This window comes from Schistocerca cancellata, chromosome 4, assembly GCF_023864275.1.
Source record: "Schistocerca cancellata isolate TAMUIC-IGC-003103 chromosome 4, iqSchCanc2.1, whole genome shotgun sequence".
Lineage (NCBI taxonomy): Eukaryota > Metazoa > Arthropoda > Insecta > Orthoptera > Acrididae > Schistocerca > Schistocerca cancellata.
Window position 1 is genome coordinate 537,351,100 of NC_064629.1, and position 21,536 is coordinate 537,372,635.

Consider the following 21,536-nt stretch of genomic DNA (forward strand, 5'->3'; position numbering starts at 1 on the left):
GTTCAGGCACCTATGCTGACTGCTGTTCATCGGCGACAAAGGCTGGTGTTTGCAGGCCAATACCGCAACTGGAGCACTACTGAATGGTGACAGGTGGCCTTTTAAGTTGAATCACGTTTTATGATCCATTAGACTGAAAGCGAACAAGCCGCAGTAATACAAGAAAGTAACCAGACCGCAGTTAGGAGCATTATGATAGGTGGAACGTTTTAGTGGCATTCCCTGGGTGATCTCGTCATCCTGGAAGGCACAATGGATCAACACAACTATGCGTCTACCCTTAGGGACCATGTCCACCACTACAGGCATTTGTTTTTCCTTGGCACGTTGGTATCTACATGCAGGAAAATGCAACGTATCACACCGCTTACAGTGAACGTGCGTGGTTCGAAGAGTACCAGAATGAGCTTATTGTATTTCCATGACCACCAAACTCCTCGGAATTTAACTCAATATAGCATGCGTGGGACCACATATATTGCGCTGTTCGCGCCATTGATCCTCAACCGAGAAACCTAGCGCAGCTGGCCATGGCAGGGGAGTTGACATGATTCCATATCCCAGTTGGTACCTTTCAGAATCTGACTGACTCGCTTCCTGTACGTCTTGTAGCGGTCTACACTGCAAAATGTGGGTTCACATTAATGTGACTGGACAGTGTATAATACGGCACCATAACTGATGGGGTGTCCAATAACATAGTGTATATCTATCTATATATCTGAATCGAGTGACAGACACCTCGTTTTCAATGAGAAAGGTTACTATTACTTTTTAAATATTCATTTCTATTATTCGAAAGAAGGATTTAAAGAATGTTGAGGATTAACGTCCTTTCGACAAGCTCCAGCTGGGCAAGAATGAGGGAAGAAATCAGTCCAACCTATTTGGTTCGGTTCGGTTGTGTGGGGAAGGAGACCAGACAGCGAGGTCATCGGTCTCATCGGATTAGGGAAGGATGGGGAAGGAAGTCGGCCGTGCCCTTTGAAAGGAACCATCCCAGCATTTGCCTGGAGCGATTTAGGGAAATCACAGAAAACCTAAATCAGGATGGCCGAACGCAGGATTGAACCGTCGTCCTCCCGAATGCGAGTCCAGTGTCTAACCACTGCGCCACCTCGCTCGGTAGCCTATTTGGAAGGAATAAATCTAGCAGATGCCTTAAGTGATTTAGGGTAAGCACTGTGGTTAGAGGGGGATTTGAATCACACTCCTCCCAAATGCGATTCCACTGTTTTATCCACTGCGTCACATCGCGCCGTCGCTTGGTCTCTTGGTCTGTTTACATGTGAGCTTACATTGGTGATCTTCTGGTTCATATCTTATTATTTTGTTGTCGTTTCGACTTCCAGTAGTCATAATTACTAGCCGCAGCTACTTTTTTGCGTTACTTTTGATACATTTTCCATTTATAATTATCTTTACGACTTATACTAGACGGTATACTTTGACTGTGGGCCATTTTCCAAAGCATTCTAGCACATAGAGAAGAACTCACTTTCAAAAAATATTTTTTTTTAAATGATGGCTTTACAGCGTCGTTTTTATATTTGTAGGCACAAAACTGCGAGTTGCCCTTTTCGAAAGATTTTCCAGGGTCTACTACGTCAACTCTGTTTCGGGACTAGGAGTCTCAGTGGATTTTCAGCATTGTTTGAGTGCGTGGCTACTTAACAGCTACGTAATGTTTTACCTGTAGACTTAGAACTGAATTATGGTGTTAATTGAAACACTAAGCAAAGTCAGTACCAGTGTTCCAATGTGTGGTACTGGATTACTTAGCTGGCAGATGCAGTTTGTGCAGGGTGTGTTCTAGAGATCACAAGTAATGCAACATACTAACGGTATGTACAGGGTCATTCAGCTACACCTACCTCTATGTTTATGCAACCTGCAGATCCATCAAGTACCATATGCAAGACTTTCATATTCTCTTACTCACTATAGACAAACTATTACACCCATAGTGAGAGTGAACAGGACATTTTTGTAGAAAATTTAATGTAGTTAAATTTTGTACCAGGGTATGTTTTTGCTAGAGGGCATAGTTCTCGAATTATTCAAGAAAAACGTACAAAACATACCTTAAAACTCGTTTTTCTTGAATAACTCTAAAACTGTGGCCTCCAGTGAGAACGTATCCCAATGCAAGTTCCAGTACATTAAATTTCCTACCAAACGGTAATGCTTATTTTTTCTCTAGGACAAAAAGTTGGCACATAGCGATCAAGAGAATACGAAAATCTCATGCATGGTTTTGAAGGTATTGCAGGTAGTGTAAACCCCATAGGTAGGGGCAGTTGAATCACATTGTTCGTCGGGTAGGCAGTATCTTTAATTTAGGAAGTGTAGGCCATACGTAAAACTGGTGATGCACTATAGCCTCACAAAATGACATAGTCAGACTGTAAAAAACCAGGCGAGCTACGACCTGACAGAAGTTTGGTTTATTTCCGTTGCTAAAGAAGAGAAGTGTTTGTGTTTTGTTTACGATTCTCGAAACTGAAACCTCTAAAGGACCCTACATTTAGAGAATCCCTTCCGCCTCTAATTCTAAACTGTAAATAAGTAACTTTTTCATCTCTCAACTCTACATCGTCTCTTCAACTGGACTATACCAGTGTCTGCATTTTATATGTAAGTAATGACTGTTGATGGTAAACGCAATAAAATAAGCGTTTATTAAAAGTATTTGTGGCTAACTGTGTTCTCTGTCAATGATCCTTTTTTAAACTGCAGGCACGGAGTTCAACAAGGTACGTAACATTGTACGTAAGGATTGTTGGCTCTCCTGGTACTGTAGAAATATTTTATTGAACAGTTCCTTCAGTTCATTGTCCACTTCTAGTACATCGATCTCTTGATGATGCCGTCTATATTCTATAAGATCTTCCACATGGGAGTTCACATTGTCAGGAGGTCGTAGTGGATGTTTGTGTGTGACATGCTAGTCATCTTCGCTGTTCTGACCTTTCAGTTCACCCTATTAACATTTCTTTTGCTTAAATGACTATAAGCGTAGAGACTATTATTCTAATTACCCTAATACCTGTACAATTTCATGATCTCTCCTTACATTTCTTCGACGGTAGCAGTGCTGTCTGAACAACATAACAGAAATATTCATCCTCATTAACGCAGAATCAAATCTTTTTCACTCCACAACATATTTAATTTTTAAAAATCAAATTTTGTATGGGCGATGTGACTCTGTAACGATATTCCCAAAAACTCAGACTTAGTGTATACTTTTACAGCTTCACAATACGGTTGTTGGCGCACATCCTGTTAAAATATAAATTCTTTCCTTTCTTTGTCTGTAGCTCATTCTTTTATGACTATCCCAATTCTGCTCGTTCTTGCCCTTACAATCCTATATTGAAACAATCTTACACTTTCTCAACAGCTGCTATCGCTGCCATTTCGAAATTATTCTCTGTTATGACTTCTCGTGCTTCACACTATGGAAACAATGCCTTATAAAACATTACAATTACTGATTTATTTGTGTTATTGATCTCCTTGTTTCTGGCCTTATCCCGTATCTTCGACCGGTCGCCATGACAATATGGGTTTGTCAGTGTTAGTGGTAGTGGGATACATTTCCTGTCGCCTCACCTTCCCACTGAGGTCGGAATTTGTGTACCACATCTGTCTACGTCTGGTGTAAGTCCACTTGAAAGTGTGAGACCGTTTTAATGTGTTCGCGAAGTCTACAACTGAGACAGGACGTGGGTACCAGCCCACTATACACCTAGGCGGAAGTGGGAAGCCGCCTGAAAACCACATGCATCTGTCCGGGCCACCATCCCTCGTCGTTAATTCTCTGGGCGGATTCGACCGGGGGCCGACGGTTCTGCCCGAATTACGGAAGAGCTGTGCCAACGCTTGCAGATCTCTGGGCGGGTCATTTATGTTATTCATAATTTATGTCACTCAGTTTGTTTTGCTGTTATCATCTCATCTGATATTATTATAGTTATTATCGATATTATTGAGTATCGTTATTCCTCATGTTGCCAAATATAAACTTGTATGTATGTATGTATTAAACTGGGGACCTAGAAACGACGGAGAGGCTTCGTCTCGCCGTAGACCTCGATGGTTCACAACCCACAACAGGCCACAGCAGTCCATCCACCCCACCGCCGCCCCACACCGAATTCAGCGTTATTGTGCGGTTCGGCCTCCAGTGGATCCCCGGGAACGTCTCATGCCAGACGGGTGTAATCCCAAATGTTTGCGTGGTAGAATAATTATGGTGTACGCGTACGTGGAAACGGTGTTTGCGCAGCAATCGCCGGCCGGAGTGGCCGAGCGGTTCTAGGCGCTACATCTGGAACCGAGCTACCGCTACGGTCGCTGGTTCGAATCCTGCCTCGGGCATGGGTGTGTGTGATGTCCTTAGGTTAGTTAGGTTTAATTAGTTCTAAGTTCTAGGCGACTGATGACCTCAGAAGTTAAGTCGCATAGTGCTCAGAGCCATTTGAACTATTTTGCCGCAGCAATCGCTGACACAGTGTAACTAAGGCGGAGTAAGGGGAACCTGCCTGCCTTCCCCGACGTAGAAGGAAAACCGCTTCAGGAACCATCCACGGGCTGGCCGCCACACCAGACCTCGACACTAACCCGCCAGGCTGATTCGTGCCGGGAATGGGCACGCCTTCCCGCTCGGGAAGCAGAGCGTTAGATCGCGCAGCTAGCCGGGCAGGCTAAATATAAACTTACTCTTATAATTGTTTCTTTACTGGACTGAGTAAGGTGGCACAGTGGTAAGATAGTGGACTTGTGTTTCGGAGGGTGGCGTTCCAATCCCGACGCCACACGTCCATTTTTAAGTTTTCCATGATTTCCCTAAATCGCTTAAAGCAAATGCCAGGATGCTTCCTTTGAAAAGGATAAGGACTATATTCTTTCCCATCTTTGCCCGATGGAAGTTTGTGCTCCATCTCCGACGAATTTGTCGTTGCTGGAATATTAGAATCATAAATTCCTTCTTTCTTCTCGTTTGTGTAATATAAAAATAGGTGAATCAAAAAACAATTATAGAAACTGAAATGCTTGAGAACGTATGTTTGGTAAACGTTCTGATAGGTGTAATTATTGGTTCAAAGTATGTGAGAGATTGAGGTCAGTGAAACAACATAATACATTCAGAAATTCCCTTCGACACGCAAAGACATCATCAGTAATTTGATATAGAATTGTGTAATAAACTTCCAACTAAGGAACACCAGGTGCTGAAACAAAAGGAGGAGCTACGCGTGGCAAGTACATGATAAGTGCTGTGAAGGGTCGTGGTTGTGCTCGTGGCGTGCTCGAGTGCAGTGGTCGGCTCACCCTGCCCAGCGGGAACCACGAGGAGGTGTTGAGCTCTCCCGCCGGGATGGTGGGTGGGGGTGGGGGAAGTGGGGGAGGGGAGGGAGGGGGCAGGACCGGGCATGCAGGAGAGGAACCATGCGGTGCACACATATATCATCTCCTGAGCTACAGCAATTCTACGATAAGCGTGTAAATTTGTTTCAGTTCTACAAGATTGGGCCTTCTTAAAATATAACACCCACGTGATTGATTCGTTTGGTTCGATACTCCTAAGATACTTACAAGGGCAAAATACTGTTTACATTCTGATGCTACACAGACTGTGGCACGACTTCTGCGCCAAACTCTGAAAAACGTGTCTCGTAAAGAGCAAAGAAGCATCATTTGCTCATTGCTTGCCTTACTTTTTGACGTGAAAACGTCTATCCGCTCGTCGTTGGAGCTGTCGTGTGTAAGAAAATACCGTCAGATTTGAATCGCTCATAGGTACGAGACTAATAATGCGTAAACAGTGGTTTAGCCCACAACAGATAGATCATGTTTGTACGTGTTTGTCGCGAAGTATTTGTTTTGCCTGTGACATCGTTGTACCAGTGTAGGCGCATTAACTCTGTGTAAAGTTATAAATTCATGTAGCGTGGAAACGCTTTCAGCTATGACGTTGATGCAGACGTAACTGCGAAGAGCTTACGGCACACTACTAGGACCCAAGCGGGGACAATAAAAATATTCACAGAGATATAAGTGAAACTCAGTATTAAATGCAAAATCATAAAATAATGGAAGATGTCATATCATATGACTCCTAAATACGCTCGGAATTATAAAAAAAACTAGAGTTGAAGAAAATATTACGTCGAAAGGAATCCAAAAAGCCCGAGAATGTCCAGTACCGAGTGAGTGCAAGAGCTATGGCAGCATCGAAAAAGAACTGAAGAAGGCGACGTAAAGCGTTTACATAGCTGGCCCATCGGGCATGCAGCGGTCAGCGTCACTCCACACTTGTAATTTATTTATTCTGTAACCACTGCACTACGTGAAAACTGTATTAAAGAGACTGATTGCTAAATTAAATATTAATACGAAACCCTGGTTATGATTTCTTCCCGTCGCTTACACGAAAACTCTACGGTACGGACCCGAACTGCGCACACACAAATTATTTTGTTGCTCATTTTCTGGCGCGAATATTTCTGTGGGATGGTAACCAGGCGACTTAGATGTAAACGTGTAGCTCTGTAATGTGATCACTTTGATGATCACGTGCAGAATGTAGTGCCGTATTTGTGTTGTTGCTAGTGATAAAGGGAAAAAGAGAGTGTAAAACACGTTGCCTGTACATACGTTAACTGTACTACTCTCGAACAGCACCAAGGTGTATGTTTCTGTCCTCATCCAACTGGCGGATCGCTTTTAATGGTTCTGCATGCTCTTATACTGCGAAACTATTTTGGCCTTAACACAGAATATCCGTACATCCTCCTATGACCAGAAATCTTGTGCCATTTTTTCCAGCGCCCTGCTGACCAGCTACTGCAGATGAAAATTTAAAAAGTGACCCTTTACTTCCGTAGTAGAGAATACGCAGTGATGAAGTACCTAAAATACAGTAAACTTGTTTGCCAGATCTGGGCTCCAAACCGTATTAGGTGGAAAGTGAGCCACCAATTGTGCTAACAGTGCGTGCTTGTCGGCTCTATCTTTGAGATAGGTCTTTTCTCTATGTTCTCAACCCCTGGGCATGAAAAGTACGGAGTGGTTCTTGAAACATTTTCCTGTAGGGAATTATTGTTTCCAGTTACTAAATATTGAAGTATAAAACTGGAGCAGAAGGTGTTCTAATCACGTTTCGTAGTTGTACACCCATGGAATATAATTAATCTAAATTAAGGGTTTTGTTTGTTATGATGAAAGAATTTTGTTCATATTTTTGTTAATATTTCTGTAGAATATTGTGAAATCGGAATGCCTACGGAATATTTCCTTTTCTGTTTTATTAAATGCAGAGAATTAGTTTCATCCATGAAATTCCACCTCAAGCGTTAGTCGACAATATTTCTACTATCCCCTGTAGGGTGGTATGTATGATAGTTTGTTACTAATTATCAATGCGAAGATGAGTAATGCGAGGCCTCCTAAAGCAAAATGGTATAAACATATCTGCAAATGTTCAGTGCTGTAAAGATGAGAGGCAGTAAGATTCAGGAGTAAATGATAGTATGCGTGAGGAGTAAAGGAACTGAACAGGATAATATCTTCAGGCATACAGGATGACTTCAGAAGAGACTCCAAAACGAAGGACAGTAATAGTACTGATAATCTGAAGCGAAAAAGGTCATGTGAACAGACCTTTACCAATAACGCTTATTTTTTGGATTTGCAGAAACCTTCACAAAACTGCCGGAATCAATATTTTAAGTTAAATTTTCCATGAAAATACTTCGGTACACGTTTTTTGCTTTAGATGAATATTTGAGAAGAGAAACTAACCAATCGTTAATTTGTGTCTAACTATTACAACGGTTTAAAAATGTAGCCTTAGTCCTCAGGCGCATGCAATATGATGGATCGCTGCTCTTCTTATGTGAAGAGATAGTAGAAGAGACATGACCGTCTTCCTCCCTGAGCACAACGGTCGAGAAATAGCATGTGTTGAGATTTCTATCGATGTGATTTGTTCAGCTGCTAATTTTTGTACTCTGAGGTGACTGGTAGTGACGATTTCACTGACCATTTGAATAACAGAAGTTAAGACATTAACACAGATATATACGAGGTCTATTCGGAAAGTAAGGCCCGACGGGGTGCGAAACGGAAACCCCAGTGAAAATCCGATGAAGCTTTGCACAGATGTGTTGGGCATCGTCTCTAGTATGCCCGTCGATCGCATCATGTGGCTCTTCCCAGTTCTGAGCGCACAGTGAGCACGTAAAGATGCTTAGAACCGTAGTGTCTCTCGCCGAGGATGAGGAACGGGTGTGAGAGTTCGCCTAATGTCATGCAGCCCACATAACATAACTGTCATACGTTTCCTCCTGCATGACAATTCTCGGCCGCAGTCTGAAGGGCAATGAAGATGCTCCTGCAGTATTTTCGATGGAAATTGTTTGATCACCCACAATAGAACCCGTAATTGACTCTCCCTGAGTTTCATCTCTGCTCACGTGAGCCGCTGGCTACGAAGACAACGTTTTGGTACAGACAACGAGCTGTAGATCAGCTTAAAGAATTGGTGAGAAGAACAGGCGGCTGCCTCCTATGACGAGGGTATGGGAAAGTATAGGTACAACGCTACGACAAATGTCTAAATCTGAGCGGCGACTATGTAGAGAAGTAGCTGGAAGGTGTAACTAACTGTTGCAAATATCACAGTGGTTTCAATTATGCGACCGATCAGACCTTACTTTTCGAATACGCCACGTATTTAATACTTCTGCATAAAAAATTATGATCTGGCATGTGAGCCGAAATATAGCAATACAGGCGATGTAAATTTTAATAACGCTTTGAAACATATAAGCCTCTCATGGTTCTGTAACGAAATTATAGAAATTTTGTTTATGGGGTTTATTCAATTTTATAAAGACATTAAAACCAATCTAACATGACTATTTTCACTTCAGACTTTTAGTACTATTGCTTCCACGAATATGAATTTCTCTTCATAAATCATCCTGTACATTTTTAAGAACACTGTACCAGAATTTCTTTCAGTAGGAAGTTTTGCCACTAGAGCAGTATGAATATACTGATCTTTTCATATTCAACGGAATGGAACGTTATAAGGTCACATGCAGCCAGGCATCGTTACTAGTAACACTGAAATATGACTTCCATGATTTCTGTTATAGTAAATTGTGGTTCTAGTTCAGATGTTCTGCGTGTAACTGAATTTCACCACAAAGTATCTAATAACTGATCAGGCTGCACACTGCAGTTCCCATGCATGCAGGTGGTTGTCTGAACGAACACAACACTCTCATACCGTTTGCGCCCAACACAACCACGACAGCAGATGGATGGCCAAGCGCTAAGTCTGTTGCCTCAACAGGTGATAGGTCAACAGGTGGAGACACACCAACAGGTACAGCTCCACTCGTAGGTTACGTATCCTTTGCTCAAACAAGTTTCTGGCGCCACAACTGTATTTCAAAGGTCGGCTCCGCCAGTTGCTTGCGTGAATAACTGATTGTAGCCTATAACACAATATCTGTAGGTGTATTATATCTCACGAGGAGAAGAAACGCTGGTAAATTATTTACAGTACAGACGTAAATACTTAATAAGGGTTTCACATTGATTTTCATCCTCTTAGGACTTGTGCGTAGTGTAACCTAGCAGAAGTCTTTACCAGTTTTACTCCGTAAACACGTGGCCGCTTACGAGTGGATATATCGTTAAGACCACAAAGCCTTCTAAATATCGGAAAATAAATTACACTGTAGCTGAAAATGATTAACGATTTTCAAAGACACTTTAATACTCCGATTGTTGTGCAAAGGAATTACATGTGGGCGATAAGAAATGGAAATTTTCTTAGTTTATATTATTTGTAACATTGGTTAATCGTCTAGGCGAACTCGATTTATCGTATGAGACATATCTTTGTCATATAACGTGTTAATTTAATTGCTACAAAGGTATCTGGCAAATTAAAGACAGTTTTTTACTTTTTCCATTTCCAGCGAATGACTGTAGGAAAGTACCTCATACGGATGGGTTCTGTGACGAAAGAAGGAGACACCAATTCAATCTTTCTGAGAGATTATATCTTTCTGCCGAGCCGGGACACGAAAGAGAGTCTTTACATATACTATATTACCACCTGAGAAAAGTACACAAAAAGATTGAAATAGATTTTGGTATACTGCAGCTTGAAAGGTAAAGTTAGATTTTGGAAGACTGAAGGTCTGAATCACACTTTGAGCAGTAGCACAATTTGGATGCCTCAGATAGTCACAACGTTGACCTAAGAGAAAAATGGGGTTCCGAATACTAGTACAGCAGTTGAAACCTTTTGTGACGAGTCATTACAGCGTGCACTCTGTTAGAAAATGCATCATTAATACCCGTACTTCGTTGCTGTTCTCGGTAGAGTTCTGAGAGATCCCTTTTCTCACATGTTACTAAGGTCCTCATAATGAGAATTAAGCTGCCATAGCTTTTACAAAGATACAAAGTAATACATGAGGAGCTTAAAAATAACAAAGGCGCGAAAAATATGGTTAGTTTCCTTAAATGTTTGGTTTAGAGACCTCGAACATTATGAACCGGTATCTCGGTTTGTCAGTGCACCGCATTATCGATCAAAGCTTCGAGGTTTCGCTGGAAATTCGTATTTTTAGAAGCATTGTTTCTGAAAAGTCTTTCTGACTGACAAACACGCCTGTCTGTCGCTTGCTGAGAAAAGCAGGTCTTGGAGAGGTACACTTTTTTTTAACAAATCTGAGCCGGGAGCGCGCTCGTGTAACGCCGCAAGTAGGGCGCAGGTGTGTGGGTCGATGTGACAGCGCCCCGCCTTATGAATAATGAAGCGAAGGGCGTTGCGTCATGCGACCACTCGACAGCTGTTTACTTCAGCTGGCTCGTCTCCCACAATAGCAGCCCTGTCTCATCAGTCACCGAATCCTCTTGCCGCATCCTAATCAGACGTGGCGAAACTAACTTCGCTGCCTCAGATGGTCTTCACAATGTGACGCATGTGCATTCGTATCCAGAGTTTAGGAGAAACAATTGAGACTAGCTAAAATGGCAGCAACCGCCAGGAGCATTAGTACCGCAGAAAATTACCCCAATGGTACTTCAATCGGTTGGTTTTTATACTCATGTGACGAAGGTCGTGGGACACCTCCAAATTTCGTGCCAGACTCTCTTTTTCCCGGCATAGCGCAGCAACTCGACGTGGCATAAACTTCACGAGTCGTTGGAAGTTCCTTGTAGAATTATTGCGTCATGCTGCCTCTATAGACCTCCATAATTGCGAAAGTGTTGCCGGTGAAGGATTTTGTGTGCGAACTGACCTCTCCATTATGTCTCATAAATTTTCGATGGGGTTCATGACGGGCGATCTGGGTGACCAAACCGTACGCCCGAATTGTCGAGAGTGTTTTTTCAAACCATTCTCGTATAGTAACACACATAAAAATTCCGTCGTTGTCTGAGAATATAACGACTGTGAATGGCTGCCAATGGCCTCCAAGTACCCGAATATCCAGAGGACCTAGTTCATTCCATGTAAACACAGCCCACAAAGCTATGGAGCCACCACCAGCTTGCGCAGTGCCTTGTGGACAACTTGGGTCCTGGGCTTCGTGAGGTCTGCGCCACACTCGAAGCCTACCGCATGCTCTTACCAACTGAAATGGGACTCATCTCAGTAGGCCACGGTTTTCCATTCGCCTAGCATCGAACCGATATTGGCATGAGTCCATAAGAGGCGCTGTAAGCAATGCCATGCTGTCGGTCGTCTGCTGCCATAGCCCATTTACACCAATTTTTTGCCACACTGTCCTAACAGATATGTTCGTCGAACGTTCCACATTGATTTCTGCGGTTATTTCACGCAGTGTTGCTTGTCTGTTAGCACTGACAACGCGACGCAAATAGCGCTGCTCTCGGTCTTTAAGTGAAGGACGTCGGCCAATGCGTCATCCGTGGTGAGAGGTAATGCCTGAAATGTGTATTTTCGGCACACTCTTGACACTGTGGGTACCGTAATACTGGATTCCCTAACGATTTCCGAAATGGAATGCCCCATGCGCCTAGCTCAACTACCATTTCGAGTTCAAAGTTTGTTAATTCCCGTCGTGCAGTCATAATCACGTCGGAAACCCTTTCACATGAATCACCTCATTACAAATGATAGCTCTGTCAATACACTGCCTTTTTATACCTCGTGTACGCGATGCTACTGCCATCTGCATATTTGCATATCGCTGTCCCACTACTTTTGTAACCTCTGTGTACAACAGACAACAGCATGTTTGCAAGGGGAACGGCATCTGATGCCGTTAGAGATAGGCAAGATTCAATTTGGTCGAGTGAGATGGTGGAATCCTTTACTGGATAATCTGCAGCTCATAGCCGCCAGTAGACTGGAGGCAGTTCAAATCCACAAAGAAACGACCTGGGCTCAACTAATTATGCTTCTTTAGTTCACTGACTCTGGCAATAATTTTCTTAAGTTCCACAGTTTCAGCTCCGCCAAGATTCCGTTACGGACGGTAGAGGCCAATGATGGGTGATGATGACCAATTTTGCTGTTATGTCTGAAAAAGGAAAAGACTACGTTACAGTGTCATGTATAAGTGCAGTAACTGCAGAGCCAAGAAGACTCATTAAGTCACAGGAAGGAACTTATTGAGTGGGAACATCAACATGTACCCTTACTTACACCTCAGATAGGACGGTTCTCTTCACAGGATACGTTTTCAATGTGACAAGAGTCAAATACCTGTTATTTTCAGTCAGAAAATGCATCAAATCTTTTGACTCTGGAGGGGCACAGCGGGTTTGCTACTGCTCTAGGCTAGGTGGATCCACGGACCTCCATGTTTCTCCTCATGCAACTTTGACTGGATGGGTCTACAGAGATGAGAAGTGAGCTACTAGCGTACAAAGGGTGAGGTGTGTAAAACAGGCCACGCTCTTCCGGAAATTATCTCACTATTAAGTATTATAAGATTTGCTGGAATTGGAGATACTTGGTTCATTGTGTATTGGCCTTTGGAGCAACGTTTACGAATCTGTCACAGATGTGCCATAATATCCGTAAGAAAATGAGCCCAGCCGAATTTCGAGTAGTAAAAGTTCATTTCCTAGTATATTAGTGTTCTTAAATGTTTCGCTAGCAAATCTGAAATTTCTCATACTATGGAAGGTATGTTGGGAATCTCCTCTAACGCTATAACGAGAAGTACAAATAAAATTATTTGAGACTCACAGGATGATTTCGGCTACCAGTTTGCTATGTGAGCAGTTATTATTTAGACACAGGAAAAGCTGTGTAGAAAGGTACTCGTGAAGGTATGCCTTTTATCGTATACAAATTTTATTTATTCTGTGGGCATGTCGCAATAAAGAATAATGAATCTGGTTAGATTGATCCTAAGAATACGTTCCATTCCGTTGTACTTTCGCTGAACATTTCTCATTGGATCAAACAGATCCTTGCGCAAAGTCGTTACAAATTTCTCGAATTACTCGATTTTCTTTTACTTAAGACCGTACTTTAATTAACTGTAAATTAATCATCAATAATTCGTTATTGTTACATTCTTCGTCTAACAGAAACGCTGCAGTACATCGCATTTGGAGTTAACTGATCTGCGATCACCTGACAAGAGATTCACGCACGACTCAGTCACGTTACGGAAGTTCCGCATATCCCTACGAATACTTAAGTACCAGTGCCACTTTGAAATTGCCTAAAATAACTCATTTTTCTAAGACTCCCTGATTACCAAATTCCTTAGGAAACAAATCAGTGGAAGCACTTCTCGACTTTGTTCATCCATTCATTCATTCACTGTGGATCGTACAGTCAGTTATTCTGCTTCCAAACTGAAAAATATAGCAGTGGCCATACGACGTTTGTGGCCATCGTCTTAATAATCATTCGGTGACGTCCGCCATTCTCTCCGTGTCAAACAGTACACTGCAGTCCCACCACAATAACAGCAAGCGAAACAGTAATTCTTCCTAACATCTGAGTACTTGCATCTTAATCAATCACAATGCAAGCTCACAAAGCCAAATTCTCAGTCTTATCAAATAGCCTAAGCGATTCTATGTCGTGTAAAATTCAGCCAAAGTAGTGTACTACCAGTCCAATAAATTGCGCTCCCGATGGATTTAAATCTTTATGCAAAGAATAGGAATACTAGACGTTCAGCTGCAGTCACATTCCAGTTAGATGTGGTGTTAATATTAGTGACAGAAAACTGCCTTCTGTATGCTTCGGGTGGTACTTCTACGTGGAGTGTGCGGTGATGTTTTTGAGTAATCTGGTGAAGGATTTTCGCGTTTAGTTGATGTCGTGATCGCGTGCGCTCAGAGCTAGTTATCGACCTCTGCCTTCAATTATTCAAAGCTCTCGCTACTGACGTTGCACCATAAGGGCACAATATTTCTTCACTGAATGAAAGACTGCGAAAACTTCGGACCTCGGAATGAGTTCAGAAACTTAGACGTAGTTCCTTTGTCGTCCTTGCTGTGAAAGGAAGAAACAGTTAGCAAGCAAGTGCAAGACAACAATTCTGTGAATGCCATACGACTGTGCTTAAGTCTACATCGTGCGTAGTCCAATAAAGACGCTCCATGCAACCAAGAGACCATCCCCTGCATCCTGTCAACCCCCAGATGTGATTCTCATCGTCAGTATAAATTGCATATTGACAAACTGAACAGCATCTAATACACGGGGACACGAAGTTTTAACTTTTAACAGCTTTTGTCTCTTAATCAATGAAATTTGTTTCCCGACTGCATAAAACTTCTGCTATAGTAGTAATGTTTAAAATCGTATCTCCGCTTACTTGTATCACATGCATTTAAATTGAGCAGAGTTTCTCAGTAAGTGTGAGCTAATCACCAGAAGTTTTTCTTCTGCACAGAAAATAAGTCCATGGAAAAAAGTAAGTGAAGTAGCTGAGGTTCAAGAATCTGGGACAACGTTCTCCTGTACCAGGAAATGGAACTCTTGTATTTGAAATCCGTCAGACAACTTTCCAGTTCAACTGTATATTTAGTACACTTGCAAAATGATTTTTCATTATACTATAGTAATGAACTTTCGTGAACCATCATTCTGTTGTAGCTGTGTAGTAGCGCTGCATACTAATAGGAAAGTTGATTGCTGGTTGAGCTTCCGTAAGAACACACGTGGCGGTTTGCGTGATGCAGGGGCTGTGAGCGTGACGTAACGTCGCGTGGCGTCCAGTAGCCAGCGAACGCCTAGTGCCTAGAGCCTAGTCCTTACCTGCGGTGCAGAGCCGTGTGTCCTCGTCGTATCCGTCAGGGCAGTCTGGAGCGCCATCGCACAGATACTGGATCGAGATGCAGATGCCCTTTCCTTCACCACCAGGACATTTGAATGGCTCGTATGGATGACAGGCCTCTCCTGTGACAAATTCCATTACTCTTGGTACCGCTCCACATACAGTAGAAAGTTACATGTAAAACGTAATGTTGCCACACATATAATGACATAAAATAGGCACTCTAAGTCAACAGCAGCATGGGCACAAAACACGATATTTTTATATGTGGGAATTACATACTAACCTGTTCAGTGCGTCAATAAACACAGCTTGATAAAAAAATTTAAGCACCCAGAAGATACAGACGGATGTCAGTGTAATTTCGACCACGTAGACGCAATCGGCGGCTACGTGAATGAATAGATTTCTAATTTTCTATCACAGGGAGAATGACCACCAGAGTATATTAGTTTCGCTTGTTTTGAGGCATGGTATGGTATGTAAGTTACGTGAACAGAATCAGATGTTGCGTGATCACTGTGAAGGATACGGAGACCCCACGTGTGCGCTTGAGAAAGCGTTATCAGCACTTTGAAAGCGGCCTCAGTGAGCGTATCCATTTGTCCAACTGGTCAAATCGTGCAATATCCAGGTGTGTGGGGCATTCAGATGCGACAGTGGCCTTACGTTCAGCAACATGGGGGCATGAGGCTAGGAGTACTCATCGTCACTGTTCCGGACAACCACGTCTGACCACCACAAGGGAAAGTAGCTGTCCTGTGCACTAGCACATCATAAACCTTCACATCAGCGCCTATCAACCGAGAACAAGTAATGGGCTCCCTACGACATTCTATGCCACTCAACACCGTTATCAGCAGCGGTACTAGAGACAGTACTGCCTGCAGGGTGCCGTAACTCCAAAACACATTCGCGACCGGGAAGCATGGACTGCTGATGAATGGCGAGCAGTGTGCTCAGCGATGAATCGCGGTTGGGCTCTACGCTGAATGACCATCGTCGGCGAGTATGGCGGTGACCTGGGAAGAGGTCCCAATCTCCCGATGTTCGGGAGAGGTGCAGCGGTGCTGCTTCTGGCGTAATGGCACGGGAACCTTCACGGTCGACTTCAGGTCACGGATAGTAGTGATTGAGGGAACTTAGACTCCACAACTGTATGTCGCAGACATTCTGCATCCTCATGCGTTGCCTATAACGTTAGAGAATCGTGGTGCCATTTTTCAATACGACAATTCTCGCCGAAGATGGCACATGTCTCTATGAACTGTCTGTATGTTGAGGTACTCGCGTGGCCAGAAGATCTCCAGATCTGTCCCCAATGTAATATGTGTGGCATCCAGATCTGACGTCGACTCCGTCTCAGTGCCAGTGTGAAGGATCTCAAGTACCGGTTACAACAGCTGGGCCAGCATGCCTCAGGAGAAGGCGCAACGGTTATATGAACCTCTTGCCAACCGAATCAGTGTATGCATCCAGGATGCAGGGGCTGGGACGCTATACCAATATCTGGTTTCATACTACCAATTTCTTTGTAATTTTGACTTGATCTTGTAATCACTGCGCCGGGCGTAGTGGCCGAGCGGTTCTACGCGCTTCGGTCTGGAACCGCGCGACCGCAACGGTCGCAGGTTCGAATCCTGCCTCGGGCATGGATGTGTGTGATGTCATTAGGTTAGTTAGGTTTAAGTGGTTCTGAGTTCTAGGGGACTGATGACCTCAGATGTTAAGTCTCATAGTGCTCAGAGCCATTTGAACCATTTTTGTAATCACTGCCATAACGTCACATGAAGTTTCGTTTCCTTTCCTACTCCCCTTGCTGGTATTTAACATTGTTTGTCAGGCAGCATAGTTGCAGGATCTTTCACTGTCATACCTACATCGTTTAATGACATTAAATACCTACACGGATAGTATTCACGCCCGTACACCTAAATGATTAATTTTTCGGAGTTACACGACTAAATTACAGCCAGACTGTCAGTATTTTCACGAATTATTATTAAGAGTCTACATTCAGGAAGTCAATTGAAAGAATATTTAAACTCAGGATATTTCGACAGAAGTTCAGAGTTCAGTGACATATTGTGGTAGAGCAAGCTACAAGCCATGATTCTGAGTGAGGATATATCTCAAGTGATACTCGATGACATACCTCCCAAAGAACAGATGAGATGAAAATGTGTATCCTGTGGTGAGGAAAATGCAGAGGTTTTGGCCATCATGCTGTTGGCCGTTACATACTCTGATCAGCCAGAACATTATGACTGCCTACCTAATAGCCGCTATGTCCAACTCTGGCACCGACAACAGCGGGGTCGGGTCGTGGCGTGGAAGCAATGAGGCCTTGATAGGTCGCCGGAAGGAGTTGGCACCACATCTACACACACAAGTCCCCCTAATTTCCGTAAATTTTGGGGAGGGCGCGATGAGCTCTGACGTCATGTTCAATCACATCACAGATGTGTTCCATCGGGTTCAGATCTGATCACTTGGGGGGCCAGCACGTCAATTGAGACTCAACACTGTGTTCCTCGAACCACTGCATCACACGCCTGGCCTTGTGACATGGCGCATTATCATGCTGAAAAATGCCACTGCCGTCGGGAAACATGATATTCGTGAAAAGGTGTGCACGATAATCCTTGGCCGTCATTGTGCCTTCCACGAGATCCACTGGACCCATGGATACCCACACGAATGTTCTCCAGAGCATAATAGAGCTGCCGACAGCTTGTATCCTTTCGCAGTACAGGTGTCAAGGAGCTGTTCTCCTCGAAAACGACGGATTCGCGCCCTCCCGTCGGCATAATGAAGAAGGTATCGGGATTCATCAGAAAATGCAACGCTGTGCCACTACACAAATATCCAGTGTCGATGGTCGCTGGTCCATTTCAGTCTTAGTTGCCGACGTCGTAGTGTTAACATTGGCATTTGCATGGGCCGTCGGCTGCGGAGTGTTCGGTGCGCTGTGTGTTCAGACACACTTTTACTCTGCCCAGCATTAGAGTCTGAGGTTAGTCGTGCAGTTTCCGAAATGCTCTTGCCGAGCCTCTGGGCCATCGAAATCTGCCCTCGGTCAAACTCAGATAGATCGCTCGCCTTCCCCATTCAACAGACGGATAGCTCCCTGAAACTACATGCACCGTGCTTGTGTCTGACAGCCATTCCTCACCAGGTGACGCTGCTATCGCCTGGTGGGCTTTAGTAGGTCCGTGTTCATAATGTTCTGGATGATCAGTGTATTTAGAATGAGACGTTTGGGGCGTTGTGATGAAATGGGAATCGCTGTATCCTGTAAACTTTCTAAGAAATCTGTTGACGTTCTGAATACAAATAATTTGTAGAAACTGTGATCACTGACGATATCTCAATGTATCCCTGTCATGAACATCTATGTGGCAGCAAAATGTATGCTTTCGGGTGTCATATCAAGAAAATCGCAAGTCAGATATTAAAATGCACCTTGGAGATGATAGGCATCTGCAGATAGAGGAGAGTGTTGTACCTAGAGTATACTGTACCTTATTGATAGAGTTTAAAAGAGTATATTTCTTCTTTAAATTTTCGATCTGGTCACTGATGTTTTCTCTTTGCTTTCAGCTTGACAATCATGTGTTCCCTTGCGGTTGTCAAGTTGCGTTTTTCTAATTGTAAGAATAGACACCATTTAATTCAAGAACTGTTAAGACATTCAATTATTACCGTGTGAATTAAGCAGAAATTCTGTAAATTGGTGACCCCTGAAATACTAAAGAGCGCTGAGGCCCTCAGGAAGTGTGCCAAGTCAAACGGTGACTTTACGTCACGACTTCAAACTGGTCCAGACGGAGACACAGCTTTACAATTGCAAGACGATCTGCAAAAGCGAATTGACAACCTTTAAATTCGAATCTTGATACGAAAGGACAGGAAGTTATCTCCCCAAATGACGAGACAGTACGGAAATATGACAAGCAGTTTCCTCGCTGAATCTAACGTAGTTTCCTCTCATCGAATGAAAGCGCAGATTGCGAAGTTCCTACCAAAAAAGCAGGAACTGTGGTTCATGATTTTGGATTTTGAGTTTATGCAAATCAACGCTGTGGATGATCGCTCGAAATGTGCTATGGTGGTTAGCAGTTTCGATGCCTGGGCAGTGTCAATGGTTGCGCATACTACACTCTTAAGACAAAAAAAAAAAGACGCATCACGAATGAGTTATCCGTATTGGGACGGAAATCGTTAGATATGTCTGTGTCCAGAAATGATTATAATTTAAAAAATTGGATAATTCATTCAAGAGAAAGAGCTTGTCAACAAAGTATTGGTTCACCTCTGCCCCTTATACAAGCAGTTATTCGGCTTGGCATTGATTGACAGAGATGTTGGATGTCCTCCAGAAGGATATCGTGCCAAATTCTGTCTAACAAGCGAGTCAGAGCTTCAAAATCCCAAGCTGATTCGAGGACTCTGCCCATAATGCTCCAAACCTTCTCAATTGGGGTAGAGAACCGGTGAGTTTGCTGGCCAAGGTGGGCTTTGGCAAGAAATAAGACACGAAGCCATACAGACGTGAAAATTTTTCTGGTCGTGAATCGTAGTTAAAAGTGGGGAAAACATCTGTTAAAATTTACTGAACCGAGAAATCTGATCACAGCCGACATTATAAATATTACAACATAAGAATAAAAATGCGTTTAAACTATTTTCCATATTAGCGATTTCTTGCAAACAACTGTATTCCACTTATAACTTGGCATACAAAATATTATATGACGTGTGAATATAGATAACTATAGTCAAATAACGTGTGCGTTGGCTAAGAACAGCCGGCTTAGTATCATCTGTCAGAGGTAAATCTTGAAAGAGATATCCTGCCTCACATCAGCAAGAAAGAATGTCATTTGCTCATGATATGCGGTGTCAGTGGTGACGACTTCTTGTAAAAATGGCCCATATTGTTCTGGAACTGCAGCCGTAATGGGGCATAATACTACTGCAGTGCTGCAATGTAAGTGCTGAAGATATAGACTGAAGAGAACCAGGTGAGCCGTAAACCCAGCAGCGGATCGTGAAATACGGCATAAGCACACAATGACAGGTACTTCCACCACCTGGCAGAACAGGACGTACATTTTCGGGCTCAACGAGAGAACAACACAGGAGACTTTTTCTGCTCATAAATATCACCAGCGTCTGCTGTAACAAGGATTCCGTGTATATATTGTACTGAACATTATTTCTAAGGAAATCATATTTGTTGCTTTTGTTGTTGTCTTCAGTCCTGAGACTGGTTTGATGCAGCTCTCCATGCTACTCTATCCTGTGCAAGCCTCTTCGTCTCCCAGTACCTACTGCAGCCTACATCCTTCTGAATCTGCTTAGTGTATTCATCTCTTGGTCTCCCTCTACGATTTTTACCCTCCATACTGCCCTCCAGTACTAAATTGATGATCCCTTGATGCCTCAGAACATGTCCTACCAACCGATCCCTTCTTCTAGTCAAGTTGTGCCACAAACACCTCTTCTCCCCAATTCTTTTCAATACCTCCTCATTAGTTATGTGATATACCCATCTAATCTTCAGCATTCTTCTATAGCACCACATTCCGACAGCTTCTATTCTCTTCTAGTCTAAACTATTTATCGTCCTTTTTTCACTTCCCTACATGCCTACACTCCATACAAATACTTTCAGAAACGACTTCCTGACACCTAAATCAATACTCGATGTTAACAAATTTCTATTCTTCAGAAACGCTTTTCTTGCCATTGCCAGTCTACATTTCATATCCTCTCTACTTTGACCATCATCAGTTATTTTGCTCCCCAAATAGCGGAACTCCTTTACTACTTCAAGTGTCTCATTTCCTAATCTAATTCGACTACATTCCATTATCCTCGTTTTCTTTCGTTGATGTTCATCTTATATCCTCCTTTCAAGAAACTGTCCATTCCGTTCAACTGCTCTTCCAGGTCCTTTGCTGTCTCTGACAGAATTACAATGTCATCGGCGAACCTCAAAGTTTTCATTTATTATCCATGGATTTTAATACCTACTCCGAACTTTTCTTTCGTTTCCTTTACTGCTTGCTCAATATACAGATTGAATAGCATCGGGGAGGGGCTACAACCCTGTCTCACTCCCTTCCCAACCACTGCTTCCCTTTCATGTCCCTCGACTCTTTCTGTACAAATTGTAAATAGCATCTGAAAAAGGAGGAAGGATGAAAG

General features: G+C 43.1%; 1 protein-coding gene across 2 annotated transcripts in view; it reads right to left on the bottom strand.

Moving 5' to 3' along the window:
* LOC126184529 (IDLSRF-like peptide) overlaps positions 1-21,536 on the bottom strand; it is a 221,142-nt gene that overhangs the window by 69,615 nt on the left and 129,991 nt on the right. The window contains exon 2 of one of the 2 annotated variants that reach the window (XM_049926934.1): positions 15,302-15,439. In XM_049926934.1, coding sequence (XP_049782891.1) covers positions 15,302-15,439 — 138 coding nt within the window. Of the gene's footprint in view, positions 1-15,301; positions 15,443-21,536 lie in introns of both variants that reach the window. The other variant, XM_049926933.1, reaches the window with a different exon arrangement.